This window comes from Montipora foliosa, chromosome 1, assembly GCF_036669935.1.
Source record: "Montipora foliosa isolate CH-2021 chromosome 1, ASM3666993v2, whole genome shotgun sequence".
NCBI classification, from domain to species: domain Eukaryota; kingdom Metazoa; phylum Cnidaria; class Anthozoa; order Scleractinia; family Acroporidae; genus Montipora; species Montipora foliosa.
Genome location: NC_090869.1, coordinates 12,101,521 through 12,129,337, shown reverse-complemented (window position 1 = coordinate 12,129,337; position 27,817 = coordinate 12,101,521). Strand labels below are relative to the sequence as shown.

The window sequence follows — 27,817 nt, the reverse complement described above, 5'->3', positions numbered from 1 at the left end:
ACTTACGGTGCTCATAAAATATTCACAATCTCTTTCCTGTGTTCTTTGCAACTGTCTTTAATCTTTTTTCACGTTCAGATTATTGTCCATTATCCAAGTAAAATTGTCTCAAAGGAATTGCCAGCACATTTGCACAGCCTGGGTATTGCTCTTTGCAAGGCTATTAAAGAACACATCAGCTGTTACTTTGGCAGCATTCAGAAGCAAACGTTTTCTCTGGAGATCAGCAAAATTTCAGCCACAGCAATTGATGCAAGAAATCTAGAAATACCTCGACTAAGAAAAGGAGATCAAAAGTAACCGCTGCTACTTTATTAGGTGAATCGGGGAGGACATCATTAAACAAATCTAGCACATTTGGAAATACGCTACTGTACCAATACCTGCGAAAGGTCCAGCGTATTTCTCCGCCGATATTCCGAACGATTCCCTGTATATTTTGTGCTGTGATTGAGACTTTTCTCCTCGAGCAAAACCTTGCCAAACGAATCAAGGCGAGTATGGCGATCAAGTGATTTCCGTGTAAGAAGACACGAAACGACTTCACGGCGTGCTGACCTCTGATTGGGCAGAAAAACACAAAGAATTTCTGGCACCAATCAAAATTGAGAATGACCTCTGCTCTTTTTGCTGTTTGGAACTGGTGTGGTAAGAACTTGCCCCAGGGGCTCTTCTCGCCCTACTATGTTTTTCTTCGTCGCCATTTTCTTTCGCCCGTTAGACTTTCCCTTGCCTCCGCGATCTGCCCCTGGGTCTCCGAGGATGGCTAGGAAGAAGACGGTACGGAAACGGTAAACTAGGACTCCTCTGCTCCCTGCGCAGCGAGTTGCTGTGATATTGGTAAGCGTTTTAAAACACTGTAAAGGAAAATAGTATTGATATTGATCGAAGGGCGTGAGCAACCATGTGTACCACAGAATATATAATTATTCATACAGGGCCATTCCAAAAGCAGTTTCGCCGCTCCTCAGTCGTTTTAGCGTTTAAAAGAACGTGGAATGTTTATGTTTGAGTGGCTCTGTGGCTCTCGTGTTAGCGTTAAAAGAACCATTCGAAAGAGTTTAATTGTTAATGATCGAGAAGAGGTTTAATACTAATAAACAGGAAGGACATTGGAGACAGTTGAAAATGAATTGGCCAGTTTTTGGTACTCGCAAAGATAACTTTTCATCCTATTTACCGGAGTTCATGTGGCATTCGGCTAGATTGCAGAATACCTGGCCCACTAAATGTCTTACTCAAAAAACTGCCATCTCAGAGAAAATGATATTCATATAAATAATTAACTCCATTCCTAAACCGGGTATTCTGCAATCTTGGCGCTCCTTAGCTTTCATTTCGCGGTTCGGTTAACTACACTTTTCACGAGATCGTGTGAATAAGAAAGCACTCGTTTACTGATTAAGGGAGAGTTCGATTGACCGTATTCCGGAATAGGAATAAGTTAGAAATGTTCGTTTTTACGGGGATTCACATAAAAATTGTCAAACATCTGCTAAAATGCTATTTTAGCAAGTAACATTCATTTTGTACTCAACTCTGCAAAGGTTAAAAAAAATTGGAAATGTGACAGTGAAAAATTATTTGAATGAAAGCTTGTTGTCTCTTTTGTGCTTTATTATTTATGGTCAAGGTTCTTTAGAAAAGGGTTTGATGTGAACTGTCAGAAATTTATTTAATTGGATATGCTTTGTGATTGTGTGTTTCACTTGCACGCACGCAACTGAAATAGGAAGGGTTTCTTGCCTCTTATAGCAAATATGTTGCTTGTTTCAATAAATGTTTCGCTGGAAAATATTTCTGTGAAATTTCCAGCTTTTGTAAATTTATCATGTTGTGTAATTCTCGAGCTTAGCAAATTTGCATACATGTGTTGAAATGTGATACGGGGAGAATTTTTGTGGTGACGCATAAGTCACGAAAATAAACAGGTCTGTTGGAAGTGTGCTTGAGTTTCAACAAAATGACCCCCAAAATCGGCAAAAGATTGTGACGCTGATGAATAATAAAGTAGCTGCTATTACCAAAACGATGGAATTACCTGGTGATAAATAACCTTGTTTTGGAGAGTAGATTTTTAATTTTCCAGAAACAATGGTCAACCTCTGAGAGTTGGGCGATTGTGATCTTTGTGTTGAATTCGCACATTTCTTGTCAAAATTTATAACAATTGAAAGAAAAAGAAAACTAACAAAAACAAAAACCCGGTATCTAAGCATCATTTAACACAGATGCTTCACTGTTTTGCGAGTAAACATGCCGCGGTAACTTGATCACTGCGCCCGCTGAATTTGATGTGCGATTTACTCAGTGCAGCCAAAAGTACAATTACAACAAAACAACTAAAATCTCCCAAAATGTTTTTCACTGATGGTAACTTTTTATATTTGTGGTTCAAAATTAATGTTGTTTTCATGTCGTAAATTTTGTTACCGATGGCAAAATATTTTATTCTCGATCGACCGTCCTGAAACTTCCTTCTGCTCTTCTTAAAAACTGTGTATCCATATTTATTTACTTTTACATCAATAATTGTTTTGCATAAAGCAGGCTAACAAAATCTGTATCTTGCTTGGTTTGCATTTGATAGCATTAAAATATAATTTAGGTCTTAGGTCGCCCATCCAGTTACTAACGCTGTCGGACAGAGGTTAACTTCAACTTTCAACTTTTGTTTACAAAGCTGCCAGATGCTGTCAGTGCACGCTTACACTTGTAGTGGAAAGAAGTTGCATGATTAACGTGTCAGCCCAGAAGCCAGTGTTTCTCGATTCCCTTTTATTTTCTTCAATCTCTCTAGGTTCAGTACTTTGCTAGTAACCGCATGTCTTCTCAAGGGGCTATTTATGTAAGACTTCTGCCATGGCGCTGCAATGATAGACAATACCAAAACAATATCGTGTACTGTTAGACCTACATATTACGCAAAGACAACTGTCAACATGTCATCCCAGAAGACAATGTTTTTCACTTCCCATTTGTTTTCTTCAATCTTTCTGGGTTCAGTACTTTGCTAGTAACCACATGTCTTCTCAGGCTATTTACCCAAGACTTCTACCATGGCACTACAATAATAGACAAAACCAAAACAATATCAGGCACTGTTAGAGCTACATATTACGCAAGGACAACTTGAATCTCCTGGAAGACAACGCACAGCTCAGTTGTTATGGAATAAATCGCTGTGTTACTTCACTACCACACGTAAGCAATGTATGTCAATTTTTTTAAAGAGGACAGGAATTTCTTCTTTCTGACAAATGATTAATTAATAGGCCGGTAGCCAGGTTTTTAACCTCAGAAAAGGATCTGTTTCGTCCTACGAACGTGTGAGGACTTGTGAGCCAAAGGGACTCTGCTGGTATGACTTCTGGGTGAGCCCTTAAATGGTCTTTAATGACCCCCCAACTTGAAAAAAATTGCCTGGAACGCTGCACGTACCACAGGCTACCCAGTGCACCCTCACGGAGGGTCTAGTTAATCATTCAACACGCAAGTCTTACTATTTTACGTCTGTCACATACTTAGGCAGTGTTATCAACATCACAGGAGGAACGGACGAAGACGTATTGGCGAGGATAGAGAAAGCACGTAGCGCATTTATATCTTAGCAAACATCTGGAGATCCAGGGAAATAACAACAGCCACCAAAATTAGAATTTTCAATTCTAATGTAAAGTCTGTCTTGCTCTATGGGTCTGAAAAATGGAGAATGACTTTGTCTTTTTTTTCCTAGTCTGCATCTGTTCCTCTTTTATCGTTGTTTCACTTTTCTTTTCTTGCATCGCATATTCATCTTTGTATTCACCGAATAACCTGGCCGTCACGCCATGACAAGAAGAACTTTGCCTTTTCAACGGTAAACAACACGTGATACATAGGTACATGTATGCAATGTGCACAAAACTATTGTGGCAAGTTTCACAGCTTATCCATTGGAGCTGAATATTGTGTTAATCAGTTTTTAGAATAGAGTCCATCAGCCAAACAAATTTCTTTTGTTGACAGTGCAGATTTTGATACACCTTGTTGACATTTTAAAATCTGCCATTTTACACTTTATTTTTTGCCCAAACAAAAAGGACATGTTTGTATGTTAATTAATCCAAAAATAATTAAAAATCTGAGTAAACTTTGAATGATAAATGTAAACTAGAGGTCCAAGCATTTCTCTGTTATGCTGTGTTTAGGGCTGATTGTGTTCTTTATTTTCCACTGTGAGTTTACTTGCCAGTTTCTGTGGAGTTGATGTATGGAAATTCAAAAATGCAATATAATTCCCTCCAGCCCAACTGCATCTGTCAACTTTCGATAGAAAATTACTTGGACCTTATAATTATATTGCCTTCACCTTTAAAGTTTTCAAAAATCTGAGTGGCTATTTGACACTATTTGTCATGATATTTGCCTAATTATTTTCACATAATTGATGACTAATAAATTTTGTTGTTAAATTGGGACCAAATTTCAAGCAACAAAAGAAGCTTGACTTCTTCCAACAATTTGTTAGACACGTAGGTCGTGTGCCAAAAGGGAATGAGTTGAGTATACCAACCCACCAAAGTTTTCTTATATGCAACCTGCAAGCCAGGGCTCTATGTTAACAGTTGCCCGCTTGCCCATGGCAACTAAAAATCTTATCAGGGCAAGTAAAATTGGGATATTAGTTGCGCTATCAGGTAGATGGAATTTCTGTGAAGATTGAAGATCAACATACATGTATAAAGCAATTCAGAAATTTACTATGATTTGTTTCATCTGAAATCCAACATGAACTGTACTTTTTTATTTTACCAGCACAGAAAACACTTAATTTTCCGGACTGATTGGCTTGTCTGACTAGACAAATGTTCTACACTTACCAGTTACTAGCTAAGATTGTGCTTTTGAACTAAATCAAGAATGAAATGAGTCAATAAGAGGACAATTGCCCCTAATAATGTTCCCAGGTACAGGTTTTCTTTAACTTGCCATGCAGTAAAGTAAAGATCAACTGCTGCCCAAAAAGCAGACAATGAGGGGTAACTGTGCTTATTTGGGAGATAAGCTGCGGTAAATACTATGCAATTTGAGAAGCTTTCTTTCTTTACAAATGTAGTTGCAAGAAAATCTTAGTTTACACTATCTGCAATAAAAGAAGCTACATTAGCGAAAATTAGATCATGCCAATATACTCATTTGAATACACTTACGTCTGTTAAATAACGTTTTAATTAAAGCTGATGTTGTTCCTTGAGGTAGAATAGGGCTTAAAAGTAATATAATTTTACTTTGGTTTTGCCCATTATCCGCAGAGCAGAAAAAAAAAGAGAATATATTTTCAACTTCTTTCGTACAGGTTTTTTCTGTTTTTTGGTCAAATGGAGAAAATTTAAATAGGAAGTGATTGACGGAAAGATTAATGGGGGCCACAGAGTATCCAGGACAGAAAAGAAATTCTCAAAGCTGCATCTTTTTCCTGTCACCTTAACACGACACATTTCTCAATTCTGACATGTCCTAGATTGTTAGATATTATTTGCATCACATTCCCAAAACAGCACAGTAGCAATGGGCGCAGACGTCCAAGTATTGTAGCTGTTTTGGGAAACAAATACTCTTCCTCAGCCAACTAAACGGAGGGGCTTTGTAACCAACTTTCTAAAACTCATGGTGACCCTTGCCGTTTGTGAAGCTCTTAAGACACATGCAATTAGACAAAAGAACAAAAATACGAAAAATATTCACTTACGACTATTATGCTTACTTCCCTTCGGTTGACTTTCTTATTAAGTTAATTGCGTTCGACGAAGGAGAAGGCTTCCTAATTTTGTGGGTCTCCTGTGAACGCTAGCGAAAGCTCTGAGGGTTTTTTGGGCTTTCTATCGGGCGGGCAGTTGTGACGTCACATCGATTTGTTACTATTTTTGCCTTGTATTTAGCATTTCCATCTTTTGTATGAATAGGTTCAAATTCTAGCCTTGTACTAGTGCAAGGTTGAAATGGAAAATGAAACCTACACCTGAGATCTGATTAATTCTGTGTTTTTTCTAAGATAATAATTTGTACTGCAACGAGTGTGCCTTTGTACCATAATTTATTCAATAAATCTACATAATCATCATCAGATTGTTGCATATTTAAAATATCTTTGTGCTGCCTCTGGCACGGATGAATGGTTGCTGTTTAAATACTTCGCCTTTCTCATTTAATGTCTCAACTAATTTCCTCCTATGTTTTTTGTATGATTTTAGCTAAATTCAGTGATTCATTTTGAAAATTGTGTTAATGGGTACAGTGTACCCCTCAGGCACAGGGTCCAGAGGAGATATGTTTGTCATTAGAACATCAAAACCCGTGGAAAACATCTGAAATAATGGGTTATTTTGATTGCGTTGACGATCGCGTTACAGTTTCGTTACACATTCTGTATACCACAAACCAAGAAACCGAGGGCTTGCAAGATCGGCTTACAGTATAAAATACGGAAAGGGAGGAAACTTGTACCACGTGACTTTGTTCGATGTGAACCGCAGCACTTGGTGACGGAAGTGAATTGGGACCGGAAACGCAAAAGCAACAGACCGTTACTAATTCAAGAATCAAAACATCAGCTGTGGAGGGAGTTTTAAAATAATGGCGGCTTCTCCCTTGAAAAGACCCGTTCCGTTGCGCGAAAAGCAGCCGGACGAGAAGAGATCCAAAGTATTGAACAGAGAAAAACACGTGTTTGTTTCCAAATGGTAAGATATCTGACCAGTTGGCTTTCGAACGTGAGCCACAAATTACTGTGTTTGATTTTTCCCTGATCGAACTTGACTATTTTACCTGCAGGCTTTCAATGAATTATCGAAGAGACGCACAAAAATTTAGCTCCGTACAAGAAATACTCGACGACTATGTAAATAACAGCTCCGAAAAGGAAAATTTTCCATTGCAAGTCAAAGAACTGGGGATTATTTTAAAGGAGGCCTTTCCACAGGGGAGTAGAGTCCAGCAAAGAGTTAACGGTGGCCGAGTATGGCAGTACCCACTTTCAAAAACCTCAAGATTGGAAGAAGACCTTGTTAAATGGAAAGACTTGCCAGCTTTCACAAAAGAATTCGATTGGCTTTTATCTAGCTCTAGCGACGATTTCTTTGAGTGGATAAAAGTCCAGTCACAAGATCTATGCAAAGGCAGCCGAGTTTTAACCGAAGTAAAGATCTTTAAAGACTGGACATTTGTTGTACACGTCAACAGTCGAAAAGTTGCAAAAGAAACCGTTGGTATTTTCGAACTTGGGGCGTCTTAAAATTACTTCAGATCTTGCGTACATTTACTTTACCGCGTCATTTCCGTCACCATGTGTTGCGGTGCACACCGAACGAAAGCTCTCTCTCTCGAAGCCGTAAATTTCAGTCGCCGAAAATGAATTTGAACGCTTTCTTATGCCGTTTTCCTACAGTATTTGGCAAATACATAACAATTCTAGATCACATTAGTAAAATCAGGCAATTTAATTCAATTCCATTTGAGTTTCAGGGATTCGAAAATCAGCCCCAAATTAGTTTCCTCCCTTTCCGTATTTTATACTGTAAGCCGATCTTGCAAGCCCTCAGTCTCTTGGTTTGCGGTATACAGAATGTGTAACGAAACTGTAACGCGATCGTCAACGCGTTCAAAATAACCCATTATTTCAGATGTTTTCGACGGGTTTTGATGTTCTAACGACAAACATATCTCCTCTGGACCCTGTGCCTCAGGCAGAAATCAATGGGTCGCAACTCAAATGCAATGGGTCAAAATTGTAACCAAGACAAGTTGTAGTTTTATTTTTTCAATCATATAATTGATGTTTTTTAAACTGCAGACATCTGAATTTTAATCAATAAATACCTATATAAAGAGAAAAGAAAAAAAGTCCTCTACCTATCTATGAATATACATATAGTGTATATTTATAGATATCATAGGTAGAGGATTTTTTGTCTTTTCTCTTGGTATAGGTATTTATTGATTAAAATTCAGATGCCTGTGTTTAAACTTGTAAAGAAATTACAACTGTAAAACAGAACAAATAAAACTGTCATTTAGTGCCTAATCACTGTAATATTCAGGAAGTCAATTTGAGAAGAACTTGCAGTTTAAACAACACAAGAAAAGGACACTAGTTGTCTATTAAAAAAGAATAGTGCTTTTAGAGACGTTTAGAACACTAAATGACTTCAAGAGAAAAGCAAACACACAGAAATTTGCATACGTCCTTAAGAGCACATGCTCAGTAACTTGATACCCGTGACAACAATACAATCGTTCGAACCTTGTTTCGAATATTCCAAGAATCGTGTTTGTCGCTCGCATGAAAAGTTTCTTCTGTGAACAAACAGTGCGGAGATAAAACGTACCTTCTTCGTTCATCTAGGCTTTCTTGTGCACTGAAATTTGCATCCTTGGTGGCGTGTTGATATTCAGCTGTCGAACACCTTTGAATGACTTTCCGTGGGAGTTATTGCGCGTTCGCTTTCGCTTGAAGTCTGAACTCTGACTATTTATTAAGTCGGAAGGTTCAAATAAACGTGTATGCGTTGTACGTTTATCATTTCAGGTGTGAACTTTTAGCTTTTGTTTTTACGTATATCATTAAATGCGTGCTTTTTTCACTCTGTTTACGTTAACAAAAAGAGTTCACAGTTATTAATTGTGTAAGGATAATTGTTCTCAAATCTCTCAATTTTTCGGTGCGTCTCATAACCGAGTATTTTCGCGTAATTTTCAGTTTGAGAACTTAGCTTGATTAAACTGCTAAGTTTGGGGTGCGCCTTATAACCGAGTGCACCTTATAACCGAATAACTACGGTATGCGTACTCGGGACGCGCTCGACAGAAACCAATGGGTATTTAATGAATGTAATGCATAAAATATGCAAACACATGGCAAAATGAATCACTGAAATTCATTGAACTTCTAACGCACTTATTAATCTTTGATTACTCCTAGTAATATTAATAATAATATTGTTATGATCTAGAGTGCTTGGGCCACGTAATACCAGTGCCAGAACGTTTTCAACATTAGAGAGAAAAATCTCTTGTCAGCTTATCTCCTCCAACAAGGCATTTTTTGTGCCATCCTGCCTAACTGGAAACTGCTCCTTAAAGATGGAGAGAATAATAATAATAACCAGGGGCCTAGAGATCTTTTTGAACTGTTGGAGGTCTGTCTCTTAATTAAGGCCACACCGTAAAAGAGTTTTTCAACATAAATGAACCTGTGGGCAGGCTTTTAGCCAGGCGGCCGTCCAGCCATCCAAACGACGGCCAGTTCTCAGAAATGGGAGATTTTCGACGGCCTGTTTTGGGCGGCCACTTACGAGCTTCTGTGCTTAATGTAACAAAACAGTGTCTATAAATTAATAAAACTTACATTTCTTTTTGCTCTCAAGAGTTGTTTTAGTATTTTTCTTCTATATTAACACTTTTTTAGCGAGTTTCCTTTCTGTTTTGATCAATTGAATCAAAGTTGAGCGAAGCGATTTCACACTGTTCAGTGATATTGACTTACCAAGTCGTCCCCAGGCTACTTTGCCGGCTGCTATAAATAAATACGCACCTTGGTGATTATTTATGAGGATATGAGTCAAAGATCATGCGCCTTCCAACTCGGTAAGACGATCTCACGGCTGCAAATGTTATTGTAATCGCTTGATTGTATTCTGCTCTGTTCAAGCGAAATCTGGCGGGCATTACAACAAAATAGCCATTTAGTGCAATAACATGTCCAATCATCGTAATATTGCTTTAGGAATACTAATAGTAGGTGAATAGTTAAAGATTGTAGTACCAGAATGCAGTTCGACCAACAAAGCCACGCATATCTGTTCTTTCGTGTAAATCATGGCTTGACAACTTCAAATTTTAATCACTCTTCATAACAACTGGAGTTCCTATCTCAAATATAATTCAATGTTAAACAAGGTAAGTTGAGGAAAGGATAGCTTAGTAAAATTATCAAAGAAAAACAGCGGTTTAATAGGTAAATTGAAAGACGTTTACAGCTGTCAGAATCGCGGAAATCGCTTCAATTTTTCAAAATTTTCTGGGGGAGCATGCCCCCAGACCCCCCTAGGAGCATGGCGGAGCATGGCGCCGCATGGCGCCTGCGGCGCCATGCTATGAACTACATAAAATTTGGACTCCCACTTTCAAAATCCTGGCTAAAAGCCTGCCTGTGGGTGATACTTGTCTTAGCTTCTTCTACTCTTACAAATCCAAATTAAGTTTCCTCCAGGCACGTTGTCACCACTTTTTTAAAATAAGGACGAATTTTCTTATTTTGAGGCTCTAATTTAATCACGCAGAATCTGTTGTAAGGAAAGTTTGGGAACATTTTGAAATATTTGAGATAAAATTCTCAATAAAATTGCTAAATTCTTCAAAAAAAGAAAGCTTTCTGTCCAAAAAAATGTGGAGAATTTATAGCCTGTGTGAATGATAATCTTTTGAAACTTGTTCCCAGACTTTGTCAATGTTTTCTGGGAGGCCATTTGCATGCTTGTGCAGTTCCCATGCGGAATTAATATAAGGAGGCAAGTAATTCAATCCAATTTCATCCATCCTCTTTGTTTTCGAAAAATAGTTGTTTTATTAATATGCCATCTCTTTAAAGCAGGGCTCGACATTGCGACTCACTGGTCGCCAATGCGACCAAAAATCAAGCGTTGGCGACTAGATTTTTAGAGCTAGTCGCCAGTGGGCGACTAACCTTCACCTTTTTCCTTCATCCTTTTAACCTCAAAGGCAAATCAACCGTAGTTTTGGATAAAATGCACGATTTATGCGCTTAGAAATAACAAAACAAACCCACGACTCTTCTGGCTCTTCGATGTTTCATAATCGAGCGCCATGTTTGATTCAGCCGCTGGTATTGCGGGCGCACTAAACAACACGTGCAAACGTTCACAACGAAGCCTTGGCTTTTTAGCGCTGAAAATATGGAAAACTGGTGATTGTTTATGTTCAGGTTCGTCTATTTATGTAAGCTATAGACTCGATGTTACATGGAAACTTAACAAAAGCGGAGGAAGCACAGGAAACGTGACTAAAGCTGCTTTCACATTGATCATTTACCTCGTAATGCGTAATGATATGTTTTACGAGCCCTGGCTTCCTTTTTAGTTTTAGTATCTCAGTCTTAGAAGCTTAAGTGTACCTAAACTTAGGACTATGAAGAAGATTGCATGTGTACATGATCATCAGAAAAATGAAGAAAAAAATATCAGTGAAAAAAATGGCGACTAAAAGTTAAGATCTGGCGATCAAAATTTTTGGATCAGTCGCCAATTGGCGCCTTACTAAAAATGTTAATTTCGAGCCCTGTAAAGGCAGTTGTATCTTTGTCTTGGCCTATTCAAATATTTTTCAGCCTTATACGTTTTGTGACTGCTGTTAGGGGGTAACCACTAACAAGCTCATGTTTTTGGCAACAACCGTCAACAAAATGTTACTAATGTAGCCACAATGATGCTTGACTCTGCTGAGAGAAAGCGAGATGATGCAATGAAATACTTAGAGAAAATGGGAGAAAAGAGGAATTATTGACTGAAAAACAGCATAAACTGTTGGACAAAATTTAGCCTTGTAGTCAACAACAAGCACTGCCCAAAAAAATTAGGCCAAAGCTAAGGTTACCCAGTCTGCTAAAAGCGCCAAAAAAATAATAAGCATTAGACTTTTTTTGTTACAGATAAACTAAAAGTAATTCTGATCCTCATAACACCAGATCACACCTATATTTTGGAAAAAGTCATCTTGATAGGAATAGGCAGCGTAAAGGCAAGTTTTTGTGAGAAAATCGCCAACTTTCAGTTACTGTCAGTGGCTCTGAGTGCAAGCACTGGTTAAGTTCAAATTCCCCACTTCTCAGTTGTAGTAATAAACTTTCCAACCTCTGGGAAGACAAAGAGTCAAATAATCATGGTGTGCTTTTGGAGGGCGGGAGTGTTGAACCATAGATTTAGCTACCAAATGAATTATAGAAATTGTGAGAGTACTAGTTTGTCTGGTAAGGAACCCCATAAAGTGCTCCTTCAGTCTTGTAATTACAAGCATTAACCACTAAACATGACCAGTCCATCCCTGGCCATTTTTTTGAAAATTGTGAATCTTGTGGCATCAGTTCTTGGATCAGAAGTCCCAAAGAAAACTTGTAATACATGTAGCTCTGCTTCTCAAAATTATTACTTTTTGGATTGTGGCTTAATTGGATTTGGACTAAATCAAAATCCAGCAAGTGGAGGGCAGGGTAGTGGTTCGCTTTGAAAACCTTAGGTACATTCACCCCCAGAAAACTTAGTGGAATGAAAATCTGCTTTGTTGCCCATTCCTAAACTGCCTGCATGTTGCTTCCTACACCTCTAACTCTACCCTGTCTCCCCTCCCTGCAGTGTAGGTTTGGTGCGAAAGTAAGTGTGACAGGTCTTCCAGACAGTCTCTTGGTGTGAAGAGTCTATCTAGCATGTACACTGCAGGCACTGATCCTTGCTGCCTATGGGACGTCTGAGTGCTGGGCTGGTTCCTACCCCTCCCTCCCACCCCACAGCACCTAATCTCATTGCCCTTCTTTAAAAACAAAAATTTAAAATCTCACTCCCTATTTAAGCTATAGGCAAGTAAGCGACTCTGACATCATCAAAAAACATCAATCAATCAATCATGCCTCTGAATTCCCTGGGGAACAAAGGGCCGCAACAACACCCTTCCAACGAACGCTGTTCTTGGAAATCCTCTTCAGCTCGGTCCACACCTTACCGGCTGCCTTCACCTCAGTGTCAACGCTTCTGTGCCAGGTCTGTTTTGGTTGGCCCACCTTCCGCTTCCCTTGTGGGTTCCAGTCAAGGGCTTGTCTGGTGATGTTAGAAGCAGGCTTGCGGAGCGTGTGACCGATCCATCCCCATTTGCGTTTCTTGCCACAAAACATTGACCTGTCTTATCAATCTTTTATTTCTTTTTACACAGTACTGGAAGATGTCTAGAAGGCAAAGTCAGAGATCACTAATTCGTCTAAGAGACAGTTTTTTGCAAAGATTCCGGAGAAAGGAAAAGAAACATCGACATTCTGGTAAAAATATTTCTTGTTACAGGGGGCATGGGGCAAGATATTAATAATCATGCATGGTGCATGGTTTTATAAAGAAAGATAGTATTTGAGGCTATTGTTTAGTGCAGTCATTCAGTTTCTGCTGTACCAATTTATTACCAATTTATTAATAGATAAACAATAACAACTGTACAATATTTGTTACCCACAGTTAGCATAGCTATTCAAAGTGGGTAACAATTAACGATCAATTTTGATTTTGACAATCATTTTCCAAAACTTATTAAAATTGAATTAACATCAATTAATTGTTTTAATTAATTGAAATTATTGACAATATAGTTGTGACAGTGAAAGCAACAATAAACAGTAATAATAAACAAATAAGTAAGCTACAATCATAGACAAAAGTAGTTGGAAAGGTTATGTAAATAAACCACACCAGAGCTGTATTTCAACCTGGTTCTGTTAAAGCTCAAAAAAAATAGTTTCAGTTTCTCTTACATAGCCCCCCTCCCCTCTATTCAATGTTGGAAGGTAAGCCAACAATTTTCCACTGAAACCATTCAGTTTTGCGCAACATTGAAGGAGGGGGGAGGGGAGAGAAGCAATAAAGACTTCAAAAGTCAGGCCTTCTGATAGGGTGCGATTAAAAAATGCAAATTATGCGATTTTTTCAGGGCAGATTGTGCGATTAGAATGGCCAATTATGCGATAAATAATGTAAATTATGCGATTTTCTTCTCAGCAATTTTAAGCTTGTTTTATAAGGTTTCAGGTTAAGAAAAACACTTTTTTGCTACCCTAAAGACATTTTGAACACAAAGAAACAGTAATTATGTTTCTAGATCGACATTAGTTGGGATAAATAAAAAAAATGAGGTCTTCTGCACTACCGGTGCACCAACGTTAAAAGTTGAATGGACACAGCTAACATGCCAAATGAATGATCAAGGTGCTCGTCAACCACGAACTTCCGAAGATGGTCAATCACAATAGGGCCATACCCCCATTTATACGAGAGAAAATAAGCCGCGGCTTTCTCTGGCCGCGGCTTACAGAAGACTCGAATGTTCACCCCGTATAAATGGTACAAAATCTACGTTCACGTCTTTTTCAAGCCGCGGCTTATATTGACCTCGGAATATATATTCGTATAAGGAAAAGAAAGGAAAGGAACTTTATTTAAGTGTCTAGTCGTTCTAGCGCTGGAGCGCTAATTGGGGACACTGTAAACTGAAATGAACAATGAAAGTAAATCAAGTCAAATCAAGTCAAATAGTTCCTTTTGCGTATTTTGTACACCGTGGCCAGAGTAAGCCGCGGCTTATTTTCTCTCGTATAAAAGGCCCTAATATTGCACGACGAGAAAAACATCAGTCCATCGTCCACGTGGAGCGTACCAGCTGTGAGGTACTTTCTTGCTCGATCGTGAGCTGTCAGATTGGGCGGAATGTGTGAACTTCCTTCTTCGTCGAAGAAAAAGCGAGCGTTTTCACAACAAACTTATCCATGAGTAAATTTTTTATCAGCTTTCAACGAAAGAAACTACATTTTGCCGAAAAACGTACCACTTCGCTTATTTTTCACAAATCTCTTCTACAAGAGGCAACTGTGTCATTTCAGTGGTGTGTACATAAGGGCGTGTTTGTGTTGCACCAATAGAAGGAGACTCGTACCAGGTCCCCGACATGAAAAATAAAGTCTTGAACTTCGAATGTTTACGAAATCGAAGGTGACAAAGGTTTTTTTAGCCTTTTTCCAAGATAAATCATCTTAAAAATGGAGTATTTATGCAGGAATTTCTAAGAAACGTCTTGATTATGTTTCATTTTATGAATTTTGTGCGTCCTTTTGTGAATTATGCGATTTTTCGTGAATTGTGCGATCGGATGCGATTTGAGGTTGATTGTGCGAAATCGCACCATCGCGTAATATCAGAAGGCCTGAAAAGTGCCAACCTTCCCAAGACTTTTGTCTAGGATCGTATGAGAGTAGAAAATCTGCTTTGGACGCTTATCACTCTCGTAGTATTTGACATGTGGCTTCCATTTGTTATTCTGGACATGTTGTCATACTGTACTTTCCAATGCATAAATAAAATCTCACAATACTGAAATTTGGTTAAAATCATCGTTTTATGATTTGGATTTCAGACTTCGGTGACGCTTCACAACGTTACTCCTAAATCCGTTCTGTTAGGGAAGTGTTTACTAAGAATGCCATAAAAAATACATTTTTGTTGTTTGATGTTTCATGTTCGTTAAAAGATAGCTATCTTTTTTGGAGGACGTTGGAAGAATGCTCCAAACTGTTTTATTTCGATCGATTTAGCAAGAAATGGTGCGAGCAGTCAGGGTTTTCATTAAGAAACATAGTAGCAGGAGAATATTGTAAAGTAACAGGAGATGTTATTTGTTATTCTTCAGAGACCGGAATGCTGTAGTTCAATACCACACAATTGAGTGCCTTCTGATTTTCTGTAACACGTACCACAGGCAACCCAGTGTATGCTTCACGGAAGCATCTCGTTAAGTCTAATTTGACTGCTTTACAATAAACAGGGCTTCTGATAGGGTGCGAAAAAAATTGGGAAATTATGTACCACATTCAAGTCTCATCATGCGGCAAGAAAAGTCTATTATGCAGCAATTATGCAATTTCATTTTAATTAATATTTGAATGTTAATTGATTTCTCTTTGTATTTTCTGTGATAAAACTAATCAAAAGAGGATTAGTGTCCACAATAATCAAACTGGAGTTGACCACATGCAGCTGAAAGATCGCTTTTGGTCAAATTTTATGCAGATGTTATTATTGTGCATGTCTCTAAATGCACTGTATCTTTTTTTTAAATAAAATGCCTCTCTAAAAATTCCACCCAATTCCGCCATGTTTTGCTACGAAGGCATAGCTCAGTCGGTTAGTGCGTGGCCTTCTGAGCTAGATCGAGGGTCGCCAGTTCGATCCCTGTGATTCGAACGGCGTCTGTCTCAACTTTTCTGTTCCATGTAGCTGTAGCTTTGAATTCCCGTAAACCAGAGCGTTGACGGAGGAAGAGGGTAAAGGTGCGCACAGAGGGCCACAAGTTTATTAGTAATTCTAGTTCACTGTCACATGCTGCCCTCGTAAAAGTAAGAACCTTAAGCTTAACCTTAACCTTAAGCAAAAACTTAGGGCGCTAGCTGTTACAACAAGTAGTATTTTTGAAGGACTGGTGTCTTGTGTTGGAAAAAAAATAGGGAAAGGAATTTTTCTTAAGCTCCTGACTGTTGAGCATGAAGATATGATTGGACTAAACACGAAGCACACACATTTGAACTGCAGAAGCACATCACAGTTATGAAAATTACTCGAACAGTAAAAAGTAAAGCCTGAAAAATTTCAGCTGGACCAAGATTTAAATCCATAACCCGTGGGTGGCAAACTAGTCTATTACTGAGCTGTCTTGCTGTCTGGGATCAGAGTACAGGTCCGTAGTGATGTGTTCCCATAAGAGGTTAAACTTTCAAATGAAAGTAACAAATGTTATTTGTAGACAATCCTGAAAACTGAAGCAAACTGAAAACCTTGTGCCTATCACCTCAACACACTTTTTCACTTTGTTTATTCTCCGAAATCGTCCCAAATACAGTGTTGTTTTTAGAACCTTTTGATTGAAATTTCACCTTTTTATTGACTTTCAAAGACGGGAAAAGTGATCATACTGTGATCCATAACCGAGCAATGAAGGAAAATGGGTTCGATACCGGGTTGACGTCACAAATTAATTTGCATTGAGATAGTTCTTTGAAAACAGCAATGGAAATTAATTTGTGACGTCAACCCCGTATCGAACCCGTTCCCCTTCATTGCTCGGTTATTAATCACGGTATGACCACTTTTCCCGTTTTTCAAAGTCAATGAAAGAGCAAAATTTTAATCTAAATGTTCTAAAAACAACACAATTTATTTGGGTTGATTTCTGAGAATAAATATAGTGGAAAAGTGTAGTGAGGTGATAAGCACTTTAAGTGAGGTCATCACGATGATGGCCCTTCGAGTAACCAGAATGATGCCTTACGATGATGGCCCTTCGAGTAACCAGAATGATGCCTTAGAGATCTTTTCTGACACTTGCTTCAGATGCTGTTGATGGAAAAACCAAGTACACACTGCTATGTTCCCTTCTGGTCAGGCTGGGGTCACAAGTGTTGAGGGATGTGTTTGATGGACTAATTCATCCACAAGACCTTTGCTGTGTCTTGCAACGCGAGCCTGTGCACTCTAAGCTTCAGTCTCTTCGAAAAGAAGGAATCCTCGATCAAGAGCAGTGGAGTAAATTGTATCCAGTTAAATCCTCTTCAGTATCATCCACAGGCTTTGACAGTTCTCTCTTGATTGTGCTTCTGAGGACAATCTGTAACCTGAGTCCTCCAGCCACTGGCTGGGATCTACTTCCCCATTCGTCTGACACTAGCTGTGAGTCTTACATTGTACGTTTGAAGTATTGTGTGAGTGCAGTATCAGCCCATGCCGAAGAGGCCTTTGTTAGTGATGGAGAATTCGGTAAATACAGAAAGCAGATCCAGAAAACGCTGGTGGGATTGGGTGGAGCTGAATACGAAGATGCCATTCGTAAAGTAGAGAAAGAAGAAGTGGATCCATTTGATGAGGGACATTTCAAAGAACTTCTGCAGTGGAAAGATAGTGACGACATAATCAAGGACAAACTGAATGAGTGGGAGTGTAAAATGAAGACTTCTAGAGATGCAGGTTGGTTTTTTGGGAGTGAAACCTTACTAGGCTGATGTTACAACACCATTTTGAACGATTTGCTTCTTCCGCTGAAAAAGAAATAAACTACTAAAAGCAATAATTTTCTTAGCCACGTTAGTTGCTCATTTCCATCAATTACCAGCTGCATGGCATAGTGTAGGTTGGGTGCCTGAAATGTCTATTGGCAGGCAGCTTCTAGAAGAAAAGAGCTCTCATGCCTGGGAAACCCTGGCAACCCACGCACAAGGGGAAAGGAGTCCACGAGTAGCCAATAAATTAACACTGATAAAATCAGTCAAACGAGGCAGCCAGGAGGGTGGAAGAACACTGATAAACATTATTTTCCCAAAATGCCCTTGAAATTTTGTAAAACACTATGAATGATAATACAATGTGTTTCAATCATGCTCCTTGTTGTTGAGTCTAATTTGACTGCTTTACACTAAACAGGGCTTCTGATAGAGTGGGGAAAAAAAATTGGGAAATTATGCACCACTTTCAAGTCTAATTATGCGATAAGAAAAGTCTATTATGTGGTGAATTATGGGATATCATTAATATTTTCTACATTTAAATGTTAATAGAGTTCACTTTGTATTTGATAGTGAAAATTAAATTCTTGCTGTGTTGTTTTTTAATTAACCTAACAGCACACCGTGCTCATTATTTTACAATAGATCTTGTGCAGCCAGAAGTAAGCTTACACTTATTCTTATTCAAATTCTAGAAAATCCTATGGTATTTGGAACACTACTTTGACGTGAAATCATAAAAATTAATCTTATCCTAAGGACCGCTTCCAATTTGTTCAGTGTAGGTCCTGTTGATGTTATTTTACAGTATGTGGCATATTCCACAAGGTTTAATCCTTGGACCTATTTTCTTTATTTTGTTTGTTCAAAATCTTCCCAATGTCTCTAGTCTGACTATCTCTATTTTTTGTTCTCATAAAGGTCACAACTACCTTTAGTTATTTCCATTGTTAACCACATTCTTGAAAAAATTCTTTCTTGGCTTAATTAAAGTATATAAGTTAGTTATTCTTTCTTGGCTTAATTAAAGTATATAAGTTAGTTATCCTTGAATTTGACCAAAACAAACTTCATGACTTTTCACTCCAGGCAAAAGAAAGTTAATGTTACTCTAATTCTGGATAATACTGGGATCAAGTAAGTTATGGAGACTAAAATTGTAATTGTTAGGTGTCATCAGTGACTAGCACCTTTCTTGAAAACCACAGGTTAATTTTGTGTCAAAAAAGATCTTGTAGTCTGTACATTGTAGGAATTATTGCCAAAGCTCGCATTTATCTACAGGTATCATCGAAAATGTTACTGTCCTTATACATTACTCTGTAGTATATCCTTACTTACAGTGTTACATATTGCAGTGTTGCCTGATCTTCCACCTACTGCTCCAAACTGTATTTGCCTTCTGCATTGCAGAAGTATATTGTGCTGCTTATAACGAAAGCATCTTATCTAACAAATACCGCCCCCATATTTTGCCAACTTAAACTCCTTGATATTTATAGCGTTAAAATTCCTTTTCAGTCACTACTTCCATGTCATCATAATTGTCTGCCCAATAGTGTTTGCTGTCTCTTTTCATGTAGTCATCAGGTTCTCCAATAAAAAACTTGATTTTCTTCTCAGTACAGGTCCCATTTTTGTAGAACGAATATGAAGCAGTTCGGCATCCTTTCTCAAGGACCAATAATCTGGAAATCATTGCCTGTTTCACTAATTACATGTAGCTTACCATCTATTTTAATTTGTTTTTAAAAGAAAACTGAAGGATTAGCTTGTTGAAAGCCTATTATTTTACCATTTAGATTTTGTGTTTTGTACTGTATATTATGTAATTATCCAAGGAAGCCTGTTTAATATAACCTCCAAGTTTCACTGGACTTCCCTTTCACAACAACCTTTATTTAATCAACAACTTTTCATCAGTGCTGTGTTAGATATCTTTTACATATCTTGTTACAGGTGCTGTTGTGGCAGTTATTCCAAGTGATGGACAAACCAAGTACACACTGCTATGTTGCCTTCTGGTCAGGCTAGGGTCACAAGTGTTGAGGGACATGTTTGACAGAATAATTCATCCACAAGACCTTTGCAGTACCTTGAAACATGAGCCAGTGCACTCTAAGCTTCAGTCTCTTAAAAAAGAAGGAATCCTCAATCCAGTGCAGTGGAGTAAATTGTATCCAGTTAAATCTTCTTCAGTATCATCCACAGGCTTTGACAATTCTCTCTTGATTGTGCTTCTGAGAACAATCTGTAACCTGATTCCTCCAACCACTGGCTGGGATCTACTTCCTCATTCCTCTGACACCAGCTGTGAGTCTGACATTGTACGTTTGAAGTATTTTGTGGATGCAGTATTGGCCCATGCCAAAGAGGCCTCTGTTAGTGATGCATTTTTTGACAAATACAAAGATCAGATCCAGAAAACGCTGGTACGATTGGGTGGAGGTAAATATGAAGATGCCATTTGTGAAATAGAGAAACAAGAAATGGATCCACTAGATGAGGAACATTTCCAAGAACTTCTGAAACAGTGGAAAGAGGGTGACAACAGAATTACAGACAAACTAAATGAGTGGGAGTGTAAAATGAAGACTTCTAGAGATGCAGGTTGGTTTTTGGGAGTGAAAACTTACTAGGCTGATGTTACAACAGCATTTTGAACGATTTGCTTCTTCCGTTGAAAAAGAAATAAACTACTAAAAGCAATAATTTTCTTAGCTACGTTAGTTGCTCATTACCGTCAGTTACTAGCCGCATGGCATAGTGTAGGTTGGGTGCCTGAAATGTCTAGTGGCAGCCACCTTCTAGAAGGAAAGGGCTCTCATGCCTGGGAAACCCTGGCAACCCACGCACAAGGGGAAAGGAGTCCATGAGTACCGGTAGCCAATAAATTAACACTGATAAAATCAGTCAAACGAGGCAGCCAGGAGGGTGGAAGAACACTGATAAACATTATTTTCCCAAAATGCCCTTGAAATTTGCAATAATTACAGGGCTTCTGATAGGGTGCGAAAAAATTGGAAAATTATGCACCACTTTCAAGTCTGATTATGCAGCAATTATGCGGGAAATTATGCGATTTCATTAATATTTTCGAAATGTTAATAGATTTCTCTTTGTATTCGATAGTGCAAATTAAAGTCTTGCTGTTGCTTTATTTGTTAATCTAACAACAGACCCTGTCGATTATTTTACAATAGATTTTATGAAGCCACAAGCAAGCTGTGCTGATGTTGTTTCACCAGCAGCAGCAGCTACAGGAAGCAGCACACACACTCATCATGAACAAGGTAACTACTTCATACAGATCACTGAAAGATGTCTTGAAGTTACTTAAGTGGAAAGTGGATTTTGTGTGATAAAAAATGAGGTTAGCGTCTTCTGGTGTGTTAATTGAATTAAATCATGAGTTTGTATTTGCCGTCTGCCGCGTAACCTTGATTTCCACTCTCAAGATTACCTCCACAACCTACTTTTTGCGTAGAATAAGCTTTTAGAATGATGTTCTTGTTTTGCATAAAGCAAGCTAACAAAATATGTACCTTGCTGAGTTCACATTTGTTAGCGTTCATAGTATTTTGTGTCCAATGCTTCTGTTTCGTGAGGGGTATATTGTTTTGGTGTCCCATCCAAACACTAACCCCGCTGAACAGGGCTTAACTTCAGTAAACTTTGGTATTACAAAGCTGTCAGATGCTCAGAGGGCACGCTTAAACTTGTGGTGAAAAGAAGTTGTGAGGGAACTCGAAAATTATCAACATGTCAGCCCAGAAGCCAATGTTTCTCCCTTCTCTTTTATTTGTTATTCTTCAGAGACCGGAATGCTGTAGTTCAATACCACACAATTGAGTGCCTTCTGATTTTCTGTAACACGTACCACAGGCAACCCAGTGTATGCTTCACGGAAGCATCTCTTTAAGTCTAATTTGACTGCTTTACAATAAACAGGGCTTCTGATAGGGTGCGAAAAAAATTGGGAAATTATGTACCACGTTCAAGTCTCATCATGCGGCAAGAAAAGTCTATTATGCAGCAATTATGCAATTTCATTTTAATTAATATTTGAATGTTAATTGATTTCTCTTTGTATTTGATAGTGCCAATTTAATTCTTGCGGTTGCTTTTTTTGTTAACCTAACAGCAGACCGTGTTGATTATTTTACAGTAGATCGTGTGCAGCCAGAAGCAAGCTGTGCTGATGTGGTTTCAGCAGCAGCAGCCACAGGAAGCAGCACACACGCTCATCATGAGCAAGGTAACTACTTCATACAGATCACTGAAAGATGTCTTGAAGTTAGTTAAGTGGAAAGTGGATTTTCTGTGATAAAACTAATCAAAAGAGGATTAGTGTCCACAATAATCAAACTGGAGTTGACCACATGCAGCTGAAAGATCGCTTTTGGTCAAATTTTATGCAGATGTTATTATTGTGCATGTCTCTAAATGCACTGTATCTTTTTTTTAAATAAAATGCCTCTCTAAAAATTCCACCCAATTCCGCCATGTTTTGCTACGAAGGCATAGCTCAGTCGGTTAGTGCGTGGCCTTCTGAGCTAGATCGAGGGTCGCCAGTTCGATCCCTGTGATTCGAACGGCGTCTGTCTCAACTTTTCTGTTCCATGTAGCTGTAGCTTTGAATTCCCGTAAACCAGAGCGTTGACGGAGGAAGAGGGTAAAGGTGCGCACAGAGGGCCACAAGTTTATTAGTAATTCTAGTTCACTGTCACATGCTGCCCTCGTAAAAGTAAGAACCTTAAGCTTAACCTTAACCTTAAGCAAAAACTTAGGGCGCTAGCTGTTACAACAAGTAGTATTTTTGAAGGACTGGTGTCTTGTGTTGGAAAAAAAATAGGGAAAGGAATTTTTCTTAAGCTCCTGACTGTTGAGCATGAAGATATGATTGGACTAAACACGAAGCACACACATTTGAACTGCAGAAGCACATCACAGTTATGAAAATTACTCGAACAGTAAAAAGTAAAGCCTGAAAAATTTCAGCTGGACCAAGATTTAAATCCATAACCCGTGGGTGGCAAACTAGTCTATTACTGAGCTGTCTTGCTGTCTGGGATCAGAGTACAGGTCCGTAGTGATGTGTTCCCATAAGAGGTTAAACTTTCAAATGAAAGTAACAAATGTTATTTGTAGACAATCCTGAAAACTGAAGCAAACTGAAAACCTTGTGCCTATCACCTCAACACACTTTTTCACTTTGTTTATTCTCCGAAATCGTCCCAAATACAGTGTTGTTTTTAGAACCTTTTGATTGAAATTTCACCTTTTTATTGACTTTCAAAGACGGGAAAAGTGATCATACTGTGATCCATAACCGAGCAATGAAGGAAAATGGGTTCGATACCGGGTTGACGTCACAAATTAATTTGCATTGAGATAGTTCTTTGAAAACAGCAATGGAAATTAATTTGTGACGTCAACCCCGTATCGAACCCGTTCCCCTTCATTGCTCGGTTATTAATCACGGTATGACCACTTTTCCCGTTTTTCAAAGTCAATGAAAGAGCGAAATTTCAATCTAAATGTTCTAAAAACAACACAATTTATTTGGGTTGATTTCTGAGAATAAATATAGTGGAAAAGTGTAGTGAGGTGATAAGCACTTTAAGTGAGGTCATCACGATGATGGCCCTTCGAGTAACCAGAATGATGCCTTAGAGATCTTTTCTGACACTTGCTTCAGATGCTGTTGATGGAAAAACCAAGTACACACTGCTATGTTCCCTTCTGGTCAGGCTGGGGTCACAAGTGTTGAGGGATGTGTTTGATGGACTAATTCATCCACAAGACCTTTGCTGTGTCTTGCAACGCGAGCCTGTGCACTCTAAGCTTCAGTCTCTTCGAAAAGAAGGAATCCTCGATCAAGAGCAGTGGAGTAAATTGTATCCAGTTAAATCCTCTTCAGTATCATCCACAGGCTTTGACAGTTCTCTCTTGATTGTGCTTCTGAGGACAATCTGTAACCTGAGTCCTCCAGCCACTGGCTGGGATCTACTTCCCCATTCGTCTGACACTAGCTGTGAGTCTTACATTGTACGTTTGAAGTATTGTGTGAGTGCAGTATCAGCCCATGCCGAAGAGGCTTTTGTTAGTGACGGAGAATTCGGTAAATACAGAAAGCAGATCCAGAAAACGCTGGTGGGATTGGGTGGAGCTGAATACGAAGATGCCATTCGTAAAGTAGAGAAAGAAGAAGTGGATCCATTTGATGAGGGACATTTCAAAGAACTTCTGCAGTGGAAAGATAGTGACGACATAATCAAGGACAAACTGAATGAGTGGGAGTGTAAAATGAAGACTTCTAGAGATGCAGGTTGGTTTTTTGGGAGTGAAACCTTACTAGGCTGATGTTACAACACCATTTTGAACGATTTGCTTCTTCCGCTGAAAAAGAAATAAACTACTAAAAGCAATAATTTTCTTAGCCACGTTAGTTGCTCATTACCATCAATTACCAGCTGCATGGCATAGTGTAGGTTGGGTGCCTGAAATGTCTATTGGCAGGCAGCTTCTAGAAGAAAAGAGCTCTCATGCCTGGGAAACCCTGGCAACCCACGCACAAGGGGAAAGGAGTCCACGAGTAGCCAATAAATTAACACTGATAAAATCAGTCAAACGAGGCAGCCAGGAGGGTGGAAGAACACTGATAAACATTATTTTCCCAAAATGCCCTTGAAATTTTGTAAAACACTATGAATGATAATACAATGTGTTTCAATCATGCTCCTTGTTGTTGAGTCTAATTTGACTGCTTTACACTAAACAGGGCTTCTGATAGGGTGGGGGAAAAAAATTGGGAAATTATGCACCACTTTCAAGTCTAATTATGCGATAAGAAAAGTCTATTATGTGGCGAATTATGGGATATCATTAATATTTTCTACATTTAAATGTTAATAGAGTTCACTTTGTATTTGATAGTGAAAATTAAATTCTTGCTGTGTTGTTTTTTAATTAACCTAACAGCACACCGTGCTCATTATTTTACAATAGATCTTGTGCAGCCAGAAGTAAGCTGTGCTTATGTTGTTTCAGCAGCAGCAACAGCAGCAGCAGCTACAGGAAGCAGCACACACACTCTTCATGAACAAGGTACAGCTGTAACTACTTCATACAGATCACTGAAAGATGAAAGTGGATTTTGTGTGATAAAACTAATCTAGAGAGGATTAGTGTCCACAATAATCAAACTGGTGTGGACCACATGCAGCTGAAAAATCGGTTTTTGTCAGATTTTATCCAGAGGTAGCCTGTAATAATATTTTGTCTCTAAATGCACTGCTTGTTTTTTTAGGTCATGAGCATTTTTATTTTCTAGAAAATGCCAATTAAAAAATTCCGCCCATAATTCACCATGTTTTGCTATGAAGTGAAAACTTAGGGTGCTGTTGCAACAACTGGTATTTTGAAGGATTGTGAATCGCCAACTGTGTGTACTGTAGGTAGTGGGTGCCAGAAATGTCAAGCAGCAGAGAGCTTCTAGAGGGAAAAGGCTCTCGTGGCTGGGAACCCCGGAAATCTAGCAAAATGCAATGAACCCCCACACACACGGGGAAGAGAGTAAGCAGCAATCACACTGATAAAATCAGTGGGGAGACAGTGGGGGAACACCAATAAAGAAATCCCAAGATGCCATTGAAACTACCCAAATGGCTTTGAATGACAATACATTGTATTTCGATTCGTCATGCTCAGTGGTTTCAAAAGTTCATTAGATCCTGCAGCATGTGTCTATTTATAATCACTGCTGACCATAGAGGATGGAAAATTACATGTACTCCTTGTTGTCAAGTCTAATTATTTTGACAACTTTGCAATAAAAACAGTTTAAATAATCAGCTTAACTCTAAGCTGAACGTTTTAAAGAGACTGAAGCACCCAACCACTGTATGATTTCCTATTTTAATTGTTTGCAAGAAGACGCTTACTTAAGGACGTTCGCGCGATAATTTTCTAACATTGATTTTTTTCCCTGCAAATTTTATCATTGAAAGATGATGAGTTCGTGATGTCAGAAATGTAAAAAAAAATGGGGGGTCACCGACCTCGTTTTGGAGAGAACTTGCCCGGAAGAACACCCTAAATTTGAAAAAATCCGTCTTCTTTAGCGAATAAGGCCACAGTGTCTGTCAGCCCAAAAATATTGCAATTACATCTTTGAAGTGAAATGTTCCCTACCAAACTTTGTTTAAGTGGACCCATCAAGTCAATTTAGTTAACTGTTGAGGTTCCTTAAAGAACAAGTTCGCATTTAGCGACCATAGTTTCATGCGCCTTGCAGCCGCAAGTTGGCAGGATTCTGTGTCCCAAGGACAGAAATCTCGAAAAAATTTTAACTTCCCACATTGATTTTTTACCTACAATCAACAAAAAAGGACTTTCGACTTCGTGGATGTGCTAAAAAGATAAGATTTGCGCTTAAAATTAGATGACAACATACTGAATATATATGGACGAAAGATATTGGCTTTTACCTTGATGTAGTTTTCTTCTAGGAGGTCGTATAAAATACTAACTGATGCGGTATTTTATATAAAATGACGATGTATCGCCAATTGTCAAATATTGTTACGGCTTAAAATTAGTTTGCATATAATTATATGTATTACCCGGCCCAGTGTTACGCGAGTAAAAACTTCATAAGAGCCAGAAAATTTAAAAGAATACTTCTCATGTCAGTACAGATTTTAATTTGGAACTTTTCGACAATTTCTGTCGGTAAGAGACATGGAAATGCAGGAAACACAAGTTATAGTTATCAAAAACACGAATTTCGCACAAGTTAAGAAACTTATGACACGTGATGTAAAACTTGTTTACATTAGTTCAGTGCGTGAGCAACCTTGTACCAAAATGGTGACACGCAGTTTGAAAACCTTACAGTATTAGACGGTTTCTACTGACTGTTTTTTCATAACAACTCCATTGTAGTCTAATTTGATATCGCTTTAACATTTTTTTTTGAGTCTAATTTCGCTAGACAAAACAACGACATTGTGTTAGTCAGGGTTGTATACAAGAGCCGGCAGCCAGCGAAGTTTGCTGGCTTCTCTGTCAGGTTTCGCCCGCTACTTTCATTGTTTGAAGAGTCAAGACATGTAGAGGAGATGATGTTTATGAGGTCTAAACTACTCGGGCTCAATAAAAATAAAAATTTGCAGTGCCTATCTTTTCTGAAAACACACAAAAGACTTCTGACTCAAGGGCAGCTTAAAAACGTTATGCTTGAGACTTTCGTTTTGAAAAAATTTTGCTGCGGTGGCGGGAAAGTAGGAACAATATGATTTGTTGTCCGCCATATTGGATTTCGATATCTTTAAACAGCCACCGGTTGTATCTTACAGGAAGGAAAAATCACTCAAGGACGTTTAGTCCGCGCAAAACTTCCTTTAATCACGCCGTAATCATAAAAAAAACTTGTAAACAAAGAAGCACTTTCAAAAGGTTTGTTCTCAAACCAGAAGGAAATTTACATATGATGTTTTGCTAGCAACACGCTCAGCCTGCGTTCACGCATCTCTTACTCTCTTACCACAACTCAACCGAGGAAACAAAACTAGCCCCTGATCATTCACTAACCGCTCCTTCGTTTTCACTTCGAACCTTTCAGTTGATCATTTATAGCGAACGTAGAAGCTGAGGACTCGTAGACTTTATTTAAACACGTGAACGTAACGCTCCTCGGAGTTAAATCCTACTTGCCCGCGTAAGTGCTCGTCCTCTCGAGGGCATCTCTACGCTTCAACATGACAACGGATCTTTATCCAACGTCACTCTTGATCAACTCTCACTGCTTTACGGAACTCCTAAACTCTTCGGGAAAAAACTACATCACTCTTAAACCGCTCGAGTGATTTTCAAATTTCGAAATTACTACAAACAAGTTCCGCAAGCATATTTTCCCGCTAATTACACAATGGAACGAATGTGTCATCTACACACCTCAACAGG

General features: G+C 38.6%; 1 protein-coding gene across 6 annotated transcripts in view; it reads left to right on the top strand.

Annotated features, from left to right (window-relative positions):
* Window positions 1-646: 646 nt before the first annotated feature.
* Window positions 647-27,817, top strand: part of LOC137980134 (NLR family CARD domain-containing protein 3-like) — a 42,977-nt gene continuing 15,806 nt past the window's right edge. Inside the window, exons 1-8 of one of the 6 annotated variants that reach the window (XM_068827664.1) lie at window positions 648-840; window positions 12,976-13,078; window positions 17,184-17,813; window positions 19,808-20,458; window positions 21,052-21,141; window positions 22,017-22,106; window positions 23,550-24,179; window positions 24,905-24,958. In XM_068827664.1, coding sequence (XP_068683765.1) covers window positions 12,985-13,078; window positions 17,184-17,813; window positions 19,808-20,458; window positions 21,052-21,141; window positions 22,017-22,106; window positions 23,550-24,179; window positions 24,905-24,958 — 2,239 coding nt within the window. In that variant the 5' untranslated portion in view covers window positions 648-840; window positions 12,976-12,984. Of the gene's footprint in view, window positions 841-12,975; window positions 13,079-17,183; window positions 17,814-19,807; window positions 20,459-21,051; window positions 21,142-22,016; window positions 22,107-23,549; window positions 24,180-24,859; window positions 24,959-27,817 lie in introns of all 6 variants that reach the window. The other 5 variants (XM_068827606.1, XM_068827534.1, XM_068827807.1 and 2 more) reach the window with 5 other exon arrangements.